The sequence below is a fragment of the Abramis brama genome (assembly GCF_963993115.1).
Source record: "Abramis brama genome assembly, chromosome: 7".
Taxonomy (NCBI): Eukaryota; Metazoa; Chordata; class Actinopteri; order Cypriniformes; family Leuciscidae; genus Abramis; species Abramis brama.
In genome coordinates, this window is record NC_139969.1 from 4,089,819 (window position 1) to 4,102,676 (window position 12,858).

Consider the following 12,858-nt stretch of genomic DNA (forward strand, 5'->3'; position numbering starts at 1 on the left):
GATTTTCAAACGGTTTGGTTTGTTATAAACGTCAGAGATGTAGTTATGACACTACATACATACACTGCATACATATGAAAAATTATAACATACATGTTCAAGCATTCGGAATTATAGCCACGTTAATAACGTTTGTAAGAAACCAAACCGTTTGTAAATCCGTCAATATTTCAGCGAGATATGAGGATTTGTGTGCATGCTGATCACTCACCTTAATGCACAGAGCACTGACATAAGATGGCCGAACGGTGATGCCGGAAGTGACTGCGCCATAAGACATCTAGCGTTTATATATGATATCTATGGTAGTCAATGGCGAGAGACAACAAATATTTTGATCTCGTTTGAATTGTGCCCTGAATTACACATATGATGTTTGTCAATTTAAAAGATACATTTAATTTATTTCCGTTTTTTTTTTATTTTTTTCCTGTTAATAATTTTAGTGCTTCAACTTCAATTTATTTACAACATTTCAACATTTTCATTTAGTTTCAACTAATATTTGTTTTATTTTATTTAAGCTTTATTCGATTAACTAAATGTTTTAATGGTTTCAGTAAACGATAATAACCCTGATTTTAATCCATGCACTAACTCAAAATAATCTGAGCTAAAACATTTACAGTTCAGACAAAGCTATTTAAATGATGACACTCAGAGAACAGTTTTAATTTGATCTGCATCAGTTTTTTCTTCTTTCATCTGTTCGTGAAAGTAAACAACACTGAGAGACCTTCAGCCTCCTGAACTGTGATCCAGACTCATGCAGGTTCAGGTTGAATGGGTGATCAGGCACGGTTTATGACTCTGTTCAGGATCTGTAACACAGAGCAGAAGTGTCATTTCTCAATGCTCTCGCACAGGATCCAGACATCAAGCTTCTGATCGAGGATACCAGTGGAAATGAAGCTGTATTTGAGCTTTGTTCTGCTGAGCGCTGCCCTCGTGGCCTACATGTGGAGAGACACGTTTGATCCAGGTCAGGACAACAGCTTTACAATACTCTTTTTATTATTGCATCCCTTCAGATATTTGAGTTATTTTATAGTAAACGTGTAAAATAAAGCATAACTCATACAGTCGCCTACTTTTGAGAAATATGTGTGAGGAGTTTATTCATGTAAAAGCAGAATGAAAACCAAGAATAAATATGAAGAAAGCCTTGCATTTTCCAAAGGCATTATTATATTTTTAGATGGTTTAGCGCAGGCTTTGTTACCAATCTTAAACTCAAAACGTTTGCAAGTATTCACTAGTTCATTAACTAGCTAAAGTCATGAAAACTGTTGGCAGACTCATTTATTACGGTTATGTAACTCGCATAACCTTGGTGAAAATAGTGTGCCCTGATGATCTAGAGATTATAACTTTTGTAGGTACAAAATAATTGAAAAAAAAACACAGAATTAAAGCTGTCTTTATGTAATATATATAATTAAAAGGACATTAACTTTTTACCCTGTAAAGCCTGACATATATATATTGACTAATATTCATACATATATATTTTTAAATGGTAATCTATCAAACCTTCTAACAAAATATAAGAAATTTATAAATATACAAAGTGTTTTTGTTGAGTATCATATTTGATTCATCAGGCTTTTATGGCTTATTATGATATAGTGAGGATATGGAGGAAGCCCAAACTTCTGATAGCTTGTAATGTAAATCAATGAGATCTTTATAACAGTATATCATTCTGACATAAAATACATATAAACATCAGTCATCACTATATCTCCCTATAATATGTCTTAGTAAGATGATATTTAAATGCTTAGTTTTATGATCAAAGCTCATATATGTAATGCAATTCAATACAATGAGAGATGAACAAATAAAAGCCTGATGGATCATATTTGATACTCAAACTTTAACATGATTTTTGTAAAATCACGATAATCAAATGAAGTTGCTTCAGTCCAATAAGTGTTCATCTTGAAATATTACTATATAAAAGGTACTTTATAAAAATCAGTGCAGATTTAACAGCAGAAAGACACGTGATCCACGAGCTGAAGGTGGACGCTTACAATTATACTAAAAGGCTTTTACTTGCCTTCTGTCGTCTGATTGATAGTTTATACTTTTGTTTTGTGCAACAGGGTTTCAGCATTTTGATCATGTTGATGATTTAGAGGCCTAAGAAATGCATGTATCAAATATGAGACATAGCCTTTAGTTAATTTGGTTCTAACTTTGTTCTTGGGAGTTCAAGCCTTAATAAATCTTGTGTTGAAGATGAAGCGGTGGGTTGGTTGAGAGTTTCACTGAGAGCCGTGTGTTGTTGAGCACAGATTCAGTTCGCGGGGCCCGAGTGTTGATCACAGGGGCCAGTTCAGGGATCGGGGAGCAGATGGCCTACCATTACGCCAGGTTTGGGGCTCAGATCATCATCACTGCGAGGCGATTAGAGGCTTTAAAAAAGGTCAGTTCGTTTTTCAAAAACACTTTAAGACATTCCCAATACCTTTTCAATTACTAATGGACTTTAATCAGTAGATGCCCATATTTTTATTTGTTAAAAGTAATGCAGAGGCTGTAAGGCTGTGAAGTTTTAGACTTTTAAGGGTAGCAATAAATTACATTTTGTATGAAAGCAAAGGCTTTAATGAGTCTGTCCTGTGGATGTCCAGGTGGCGCAGAAGTGTGTGAAACTGGGCGCTCAGAAGATGATGTATATGACCGGAGACATGTCTGACCCCGCTGACCCCGAGAGAGTCGTCAAATACGCTGTGGAAAAACTGGGTGAGAAATGATTCAATATATATCAGCAGCAAATCATCATATTAGAATGATTTCTGAAGGATCATGTGACACTGAAGACTGGAGTAATGATGCTGAAAATTCAGCTTTGATCACAGGAATAAATTACATTTTAAACTATATAAAAATAAAAAAACAGTTCTTTGAAATGGTAATAATATTTCACAATATTATAATTTTTCCTGTATTTTTTAGCAAATAATTGCAGCCTTTGTGAGCATAAGAGACTTCTTTCAGAAATAAAACCCCTCATTTAATGATTCCAAAGCTTTGACTGGTAGTGCATGTCGTGTGTTTCTGTCCTGCAGGAGGACTGGACTTTCTAGTGTTGAATCATGTCGGAAACACGAACGTTGAGTTCTGGAACAGAGACGCAGATCACGTCAGGTCACTCATGCAGGTCAAGCACTGAGAGAACGGCTTCTGTCGCCTCCTGTGGCGTTCTCCGTTCTCTGTTCACACTGATCTGACTCGTTGCAGGTGAACTTTGTGAGTTACACACAGATGACAGCAGCAGCTCTTCCTGTGCTGGAAACATCCGCTGGCTCCATCATCGTAGTTTCCTCAATTGCAGGCGAGTCTAACTTTGTTGGTGCAAGTTTAGTCAATATTGATCTAGTTAAAAGCACTTTTGGCTATGATTTGTGCAGAGACAGCCTTTGCAATTCGGATACTTCACTAGTAGTCTATTTATATACACATTCTATCTACAACTATCAACGCATTCGATCTCTAACCATAATGAAATACTTTTAAATATGAAACTAAACCGCCAGTAGGTGACGGCAAATCATTGTCTTAACATTGAGTCATTGAATCATTCAGTTAAACGATTTGTTTAAAGCGGCTAATTCATTTACGGACAAATCAAGTGTGACTGGCTGTGTCCGAAATCACGTGCTCTCTTGAGTAGGGGAGACCGGGGACGGTTGCAACACTTTTTGCATTTCTCTCTGTTACTCAGAGACTATTTGGACTAGACCAACCAAATTTGTATATATTAAACTTGCATCTGTCTGCTAATTACCCATACCATTTAAAGATGATTATATATGACATATTGTTCACAGCATTTATTTGAATGGAAGAAGCCAGATGTTGGGGTCAGTTGCAACATGTTAAAAATACCTTAAATTTCACTAATTAGCTTTAGCTTTTTGTCTCAATGAGCATAGAATTCTGAAAATATTAACTGTTTTAGGCCTACTATAATATTATAGTATTATTTATTTATGCAATAATATTATTGTAGGTTTTTATTTATTTATTTAGTCATATTTATCAAATAACAGTTATTGAGTTTTTTTGTTTATGTGTAGAACATAGGCCTACATAGATTCAGTGTGCAGGTGTTACAGATGCTATTCAATCCCTCCATATTTCAGTGTCAGACAGGAAGAACTGAACAATTTGCAATGCAACAAACCTTTATTAAACATGCAATTTATAACTTGTTGCAACTGTCCCAAACCCTATCAGCCATGACAGAACATCATACGCCTGCTAGACACACTAACCATGTCACTTAGAAGTCAACAATACAATAATTCAAACTAAGTGAGTTTTGATTAATTCATACAAAATGTCTGGACAGTATGACAAAAATACATCTCATGAAAAAATGTACTTTCATACCTCCAAAACAAGTTTTGTTCAATAAATGCAGCAGCAGATGTTGAATATGTATGTTTATAGTATGAATGTAATCTGGACATACTACATTCGACATGTTGTTGTCATCAGCATCAGTTGTGTCGCTTCACCGCCATTCGCAAATCCTCTCCCATGGCCTTATGGGATTGTAAAGTGTCCATCTTATGCACACTTCAGCATCTCACCGTAAGTCTCAGCTCATCCGGGTACTTTCCTGCTCTTTTATGAGTACTGTGAAATCAGACTTGCTTCTTTTGTCACATACTGTTTTTTTGTCTACTATATTGTAGGGAAGTATGAGATTTCGTTTGTGAGTGAGTCGTCATTCATCAGAACGATTCATTCAAAAACGCGGATTCATTCAGTAACGAAACATTACCGTGTCGCTCTGAGACGCGCGATGGCTGTGGATTTGTTCGGAATTATTTTAATTGCCGAAATAGAGCAAAATCAGTCTTAAATATGTCACCTAATAGTAAATTCATGTTTATTGAATTGTTGTATAAAATCAATATAACATTTGCAAACGTGCTGAACTTTAGCTCGTGTGGTATTGCCTAACTATATCCTTTATATATATTAAAATGAAGACTCACACAGAGACATTTTTGCCCCATATCTTGAATTTTTGGGGCATTTTTATTAATTTTTGTAGCACAAATGTAGGCCCCTTCTTTCTTCAAGTGAAACTGTTGAAACACAGCAAAGGCCGCTACTGGATTTGGGACACAATCACACATGTGAACTGGGATTCATTTCTTTGTGTAACGGTGTTTGTTGTTGTCAGTCACATACAGTTATACATGACTAAAGGGTAACGCTGTTTCCCTCTCTGATCCAGGTAAGTTGGCGAGTCCGTTTGTGGCTCCGTACACCTCTACTAAGTTTGCGATGAACGGATTCTTCGGAGCATTGCAGAGTGAACTGGCAATCCAGAAGAGCAACGTGTCGGTGTCCATCATGATCCTCGGACTGATCGACACAGAGTCGGCCATGAATAAGATCAAGTTAGTTTCCCACTGCAGAACTGATGACACTTACTAAATCTAGCACTTCTGATATGTGACCCTGGATCACGTCACCAGTCACATGTCGCACGGGTATATTTGTGGCAATAGCCAACAATACATTGTATGGGTCAAAATTATTGATTTTTCTTTTATGCCAAAAATCATTAGGATATTAAGTAATGATCATGTTCCATGAAGATATTTTGTAAATTTTCTACCGTAAAGATATAAAACATTTATTTTTGTGAGTGAATGCAGCACAATCGCGAAAACTTTAAATCATTAGGATATTAAGTAATGATCATGTTCCATGAAGATATTTTGTAAATTTTCTACCGTAAAGATATAAAACATTTATTTTTGTGAGTGAATGCTGCACAATCGCGAAAACTTTAAAGGAGATTTTCTCAATGTTTCGATTTTTTTGCACCCTCAGATTCCAGATGTTCAATAGTTGTATCAGCCAAATATTGTCCTATCCTAACAAACCACACATCAATGTAAATATTATTTATTCAGCTTTCAGATGATGTATACATCTCAATTTTTAAAAAACTGACCCGTGTGACTGGTTTTGTGGTCCAGGGTCACATATTGCAAACTTGAAGAAAACATCCCTTTTAATGATCATCACCTTCATCAAGTAATTCATAATTGGTTAGGATCTTACAACCATTTTCTTGAATCAACATTTCTATCATGCAGCAAGCAGTATCTCAGTTTGCTGCTTAAGTGTTACATCAGGTTAATGGTAATTTTCATAACAGTTTTTATTTTAATAATCATCATGTACTATTTTATGGGACATCTTTTCTTTAAAATGGTAAGAATGATTTATTTACATGCAAAACATTTTATTTATATTATATATTTACAATGATTTATATATTAAAAATATTACATATTTTAGCTCAATTGTTTGACAAAGATCACATTAAGACTGTTAAGAAGTCCACTGAAGGCAAGCTTGGAGAACCCAGGTGCAGCTTTATTTCCTTGACTTGACTTGGCTTGAACAAACACAAACTCACCCAACAGTGGTGTCAGGAAACACAATACTTGACAAAGTAACAAGGCAAACATCATGAGGGCTTAAATACACACAAGACTCTTTGTGCACAATCAAGACAATGAACCAATCATAACATGACACATAAGACAAGGGAACACATGACTAGAATAGGGGATCACATGACAGACGTGAAACAAAACCAAAACAAGATGTGACAAAGAAAAAAGTACCACTTTGGTTCTAGTTAAAGACTAGTGACTAGTTAAAGTTTTTTTTAGTAACACTCTGCAAAAAGGTTCCATTTGTTAACAATAGTTATATGCATTACTAAACATAAACTATGAAAAAATACTTGAAAAAGCATTTATCTTGCATAAGCATATTTATCTTGATGTTAATTTCAACATTTACCAATACATTAAAATCAAAAGTTGCATCTGTCAATTTAATGGATCTGTTAATGATAGATAAATGGTAACAATGATACATGTTAGGTTATGCATCAGCTAATGTTAACTAAAGGACCTTATTATAAAGTGTTACAGTTTTTATTTTTTTAAATGTTTGTTCTGTCCAAACGTTTCAAGGACATTGGTGTGGTCCAAAATGCAATCAATGTTTCCATTCTGTTCTGTACATCACTCAAGATACATTTAGGAAGCCGGTTATGAATTAATTTGCAGTTTGTCCTCAGCACATTTATCTTGTTACTTTGGTGATTATTCATCATGGATCATGAATATTAATTCTACACTGAAAAAAAAAAGTTGCTGACAAAGTTTTAAGTACACTCAACTTGGATGTTTAATTCATTTAAACTTGAATTACATTAAACCGAGTTGATCTTGTATAACTTATAAAAAAAGTTGAAAATTGCTTAACTTATTTTGATGAGTTAAAGCAATGTAAAAACATCTGTTGTCATAACTTATTGATCATATATTTTTTTTACAGTGTAGCAACTTCACACACACTGACACAACTGAACCACGTCAATTCGCAAATGTTTAGTGTGTGTCAGATGGCCCCATTTCAGTGACTTTTTCTAACCACACATGAACATGGTTTTCTCAAAAATATATATTTTTTACATGCGTTACATGCTGCTCACTTCTTATTACTCATTACTCCAGTCTTCAGTGTCACATGATCCTTCAGAAATCATTCTAATATGATGATTTGCTGCTCAAGAAACATTTCTGATTATTAACAGTTGTGCTGTTGCTTCATATTTTTTGGTGAATAAAAATACTTTTTTTCAGCATTCTTTGACTAATCTTTTGTAACATTATAAATGTCTTTACTGTCACTTTTGATCAATTTAATGCATCCTTGCTGAATAAAAGTATTCATTTCTTTAAAAAAAACATACCCCAAACTTTTGAATGGTAGTGTACGTACACACACACACACACACACACACACACACACACACACACACACACACACACACACACACACACACACACACAATAGTGGCCAAAAGTGGAGTTCGGCCAAGGAAAATGTGCATCTTCCCTCTAAAGATTGGTTAGATTTTGTAAACATAATGCATAGCTTGGGGTTGATTGTTTTATTTGTGATACTGCAATAAAATCCAAATCATTTTTGGCCAAATTATGAACACATGCAAAAACAAGAGAGAACCAATGAAATCGTAATGACTGATTATGTTAAAGTGAATGTATGTTTTTTTTTTTATAGGCATAGTAAAATAAAACCTGTAGCTGTAGTTTGCATTTTTCCAAATAATTTTGTCAGATAAATGCCTTACCCAAGTTTAGTATTTTCCTAATATTTTTAAGGTTCACTTGTAGGGTCATAAAAACACTTTTGGCCACTATTGTATCGCTTCATTAAAGTGTTTGGTTGATGCTTTCATGAGAATCCCCCATAACTGTTCTCTCTCGAATCTCTCTCAGAGGGTTCACCACGATGACGGCCTATCCTGCGAGTGAAGCGGCTCTGAGCATCATCAAAGCCGGGGCGTCCCGTCAGAAAGAGGCCTTCTACCCCTGGTTCCACTATTTCACCTGCTTGATCAACAACGTCTTCCCCTTCCTGAAAGATCTCGTGCTGTCAGGCCTCAGCATGGACAACAAAGACTAACACATGTGCACAACTTTTCTATTATTCCATGAGAACATATGTATAGTGAGGAGTGAATGATGTATGCGCACTTGAGTCGACTTTTACATAGTGCATTTAGGAAATTGAAAAATCTTTGAATCATTATTTTTTATTAATTGTATTGTATTTTGTACCCCAATTTATAGACCCAAAATACAAGGAAATCCTTGTAAAAAATAGTAAAATACAACCAATTCATCATAAAATCAGTTACAGAACAAATAAGAGTTCTTTAGTTAACATTTACATACTATAACATGAACTAACATTGAACAATACAGCATTTATTAATCTTCGTTAATGTCAATCTCAACGTATTTAAGATCAAAAGTTGCATCTGTAAACATTAGTTAATGCACTGTGAACTAACATGAACAAACATTTTTATTAACTAACATTAACAAAGGCTTTTAAATGTATTGCTCATTATTAGTTCATGTTAGTTGATGCATTAACTGATATTAACATGAGACCTTATAGAAAAAGTGTTACCTAAATATAATTCAGCACAAGATTAACAAAATGCTTTTAATTACAATTATGAAACTATTTTTTCTAAGACTTCTGAGAGAGCCACTGCTTAATTATTCAAATGTTTTTGTATTTATTTGTCTGACATTTTCAATTAATTTTTTTTACCAAGACTCTATGCATTTGGGATTTTACACGTCCAGTGATATTAAAGTGTGTGTGTGTGTGTTTAACGAATTAAACACGACGTCAGTCTGTGATTCTGTGTCTGTATCCGCAGTCTTTCTATTAAAACAAATGCTGAAGTATTAACATCAGACCTGTGGGCTTTGCAAAAACAAAAAGATTTTTCGTATGTATGAATATTTTTTTCTCCTAAAAAACTAAATTAAATGGAGACCCAAACCGTTTCCCATAATGCCGTGGGACTCTGAGCATGAGTTTGTTAAAACCACTGAAGCATGTGAAATCTCAAATTAAACACTTGCTTATTCACAGAGACTCAATTGGGACAATTATTTTCCATTTGTATAATTTTTAATTAAATATATGAAAGTCTCCAACCATTAAATGCTTTTTCTGGTTGCTCTGTGCCAATATCAAAGTTTTAAAAGTATAATCATAATACAAGCATTACATGTGTTAAACTTATAGGGTCATATAGTTAATGAGCAGCCAGGACAGCAAGGTCAAAACCATCAAAAGTCAATGTGTTGCATTGTCATCGTCTGTCAGTCGCTGATATACTGAGCTACAAAATTGTTAAAAAGCAAATGACAGATAGTATAGAATAGATAAATAGCATATTGACTGGATTCTACTTGATTTTATGCGCTCAGCTGCTGTATTTCAACACTTCTGTTTTATTTCTGCTCTTTTGATCTGGGAAAAACTTTCAAGGTCAGTAGATCTACATAATTGTGGGAACGCAGATAAGAGCGTCAGCAAGCGGGAATTTACATATGAACAGACTTTCATCGATTTGGTTTCTAACGACATTCCCTTGCGAAAGAGAAGTTAATTTAAGTGTGGTATTAGTATACTTCTTTTAAACAAAAAATACTTTCAGTCTACTTTGTATGTACTTCTCACAAATGTGACCCTGGATCACAAACCCAGTCACAAGTCGCACGGGTGGCAATAGCCAACAATACATTGTATGTGTCAAAATTATCGATTTTTCTTTTATGCTAAAAATCATTCGGTTATTAAGTAAAGATCATGTTCCATGAAGATATTTTGTAAATTTCCTACCATAAATATATAAAACATTTATTTTTGAGAGTGAATGCTGCACAATCGCGAACATAAATGAACAACTTTAAAGGAGATTTTCTCAATGTTTCGATTTTTTGCATCCTCAGATTCCAGATTTTCAATAGTTGCATCTCGGCCAAATATTGTCCTATCCTAACAAACCACACATCAATGGAAAGCTTATGTATTCAGCTTTCAGATGATGTATAAAGCTCAATTTAAAAAAAATTGACCCATGTGACCAGTTTTGTGGTCCAGGGTCACAAATATACTTAAAGTTGCAGTTAAGTATACTTGACTTTTACTGACAGAAAGGTCTAAGTATATTTGGCCTATACTTGTACTCAATCTTTTCCCAATTAAAAGTATAATTAAGTATTCTAAGAATAATTGGCTTGTAGTATGTATCCTATTAAATACTTTTTGTCACATAGTTTTACATACTGTCTTAAAAACCAACAGACTTTTAGTACAGAATCTCCTGATCAAAACAGGTGAAGAAGAAGCAGAAACAAGTGATAGAAGATTGCTTACGCAAATGTAAAACAACGCGATTATCAATCATTAAACACTAAACAGCATATAAATCAAAACTGCCTAATGTTACTGAATGAAATGTTGAACCCATGAGGAGGAAACAACTGTGAAGCTTTGATGGTGTTGATGGACTTAACTTAAAGGGATATTTCACCGCTGGAAAGATGAATGTGTATTTAAATTGGGTCATTTATGTAGTAGAAATGTGAAATTATTTTAGAAGTTGGTGCCTTCTAGACTGAGAAAAGCCAGAAAATGTATTTTTGGCTCATGTGGATGAAAGACAACAACTTGTAAACTAGTTGTGTGCACAAACTTTAGTACTGTTACACTTAAAGTTAAAAGGATACTTTTATAGGCTACATAAAAAAGTGGGCCAATTTAGTCACAAGTAGAATTGAAACAGTCCACTATCAAGTATACTTCTAGTACATTGATACTGGTAAACTAACTACATAAAGTATAGGCTCCTTAAAAACATACTCAAACTTTTCTAAAAGCGACTTATTTTTCATAAGGGTTCTGCAGTACAAATTTCTTTATGAATGTATATTTCTGAAACACATTTTGAATGTTGAGTTTTGTTTTACTCACCATCATCTCCCAGTGTGTTTTTGTTGCTTTCACACATTGACACTGAATTGAATGCACAAGAATATGAATGACAACATAATAGTAACGGCTTTTGTGTAAATATGATAAAACAGCCACTGGACAAAACATCTAATATTCTAAAAACACACACAGAAGAACATATCTACTTTTAAATGTCTGTCAGCATCAGGTTGATGAGATCGCGACTGCCTCTAGTGGACGGGCGCGGGAACTGCGATCAGAACACGTGACAGAGGGTCCCTGTGCGTCACAACTGCTCCAGCGTTGCCATGGTGACCTCACCTCATCCAAGAGTTCTCTGCCAAGTGTGATGATGTTGCCAAAATTCAAAATCAGCAATGCAATAAACCACACTGTTCAACAGCACAGGAAAACATGTACATCGCTCCATTAAAAAAAGAGAGTAGCGTTAAACATCATGATAAATAGATTAAAATGCAATACAATAAAATACTTTGTCTTTCAAATGCATTCAGTGCTCATTATAGAGACGAATTGATGAAATTTGCAATGTTAAGAAAATAATTATTATAGGCTACAGTTGCCCCAAAACTATTTTAACTATCAAAACATATTTGGACACTTAAAGGGATAGTTCACCTAAAAATGAAACATATGTTTATCAAATATTTGTCATCATTTACTTAACCTCAACCTGTATTTCTTTCTGCAAAATATCTTATTTTGTGTTCAACAGAACGAAAGAAACTCATACAGGTTTGGAACAACAGAACGGCGAGTAAATGATGACAGATTTTTCATTTTTGGGTGAACTATCCCTTTAAGCCTTGCTTCAAAATGTCTGCATCATTGCATTACATACAAATTATAAAAGAAAGTGTGGTTATGGCAAAGAAAGATGCACAAACACACTTTGCAAGTAAACATTTGACAATATACGACCACTAAAAAGATCACCAAAACACCAGTTAAATAAAAAGACCCTAAGCAAACAATTAAAAAACAAATAAAAGCCAGAGAAGAGAAAAGATCCTGCAGAATTTGAGTGATTTAAGTGTCCAAATATGTGTAGTTATATAGAATATAAGAACATTAAATTGCACAGTCAACCACACAGTGGCGCTATAGGGTAAAGGATTTGTGACCAAAGGAAATCAATGAGTTGGGAATTATATTTTTTACCCCGTCACCGCTCAAGGACGTGTCAGGATTTACATCCTGAGATATTTTCAGGCAGAACTGAATGCGGTTCCTCTTAGATTTGTGCTACTAATTTCACGTCAGCTGAAATATTAAATCTTATAAATGGCTGTAGTTTATTTGCCTCCCCGCATAAACTTTTCTGTGATTAGGCACGGCTGGTTTAAGGACAAACCTGTATTCATATGGGCTATATGTTTAGAGTAATGTTTCCTTGCCATTACTAGTCAGACATCTGGA

General features: G+C 34.5%; 1 protein-coding gene across 1 annotated transcript; it reads left to right on the plus strand.

Moving 5' to 3' along the window:
• Positions 1–739: 739 nt before the first annotated feature.
• Positions 740–9,313, plus strand: hsd11b1lb (hydroxysteroid (11-beta) dehydrogenase 1-like b). The gene is made up of 7 exons (XM_084120167.1): positions 740–982; positions 2,304–2,434; positions 2,643–2,754; positions 3,081–3,172; positions 3,253–3,346; positions 5,267–5,432; positions 8,370–9,313. The coding sequence occupies exons 1-7, from the start codon at positions 907–909 to the stop codon at positions 8,554–8,556; spliced, it is 858 nt and encodes a 285-aa protein (XP_083976293.1). The 5' UTR covers positions 740–906; the 3' UTR covers positions 8,557–9,313.
• The last annotated feature ends 3,545 nt before the right edge of the window (positions 9,314–12,858 follow it).

Excerpts from the sequence above, each read along its gene's own strand:
- hsd11b1lb (XM_084120167.1), top strand. The coding sequence starts at position 907 with ATGAAGCTGTATTTGAGCTTTGTTCTGCTGAGCGCTGCCCTCGTGGCC. Across the intron at positions 3,173-3,252 it reads ACGTCAGGTCACTCATGCAG|GTGAACTTTGTGAGTTACAC; the intron begins GTCAAGCACTGA and ends GACTCGTTGCAG. Across the intron at positions 3,347-5,266 it reads CGTAGTTTCCTCAATTGCAG|GTAAGTTGGCGAGTCCGTTT; the intron begins GCGAGTCTAACT and ends TCTCTGATCCAG.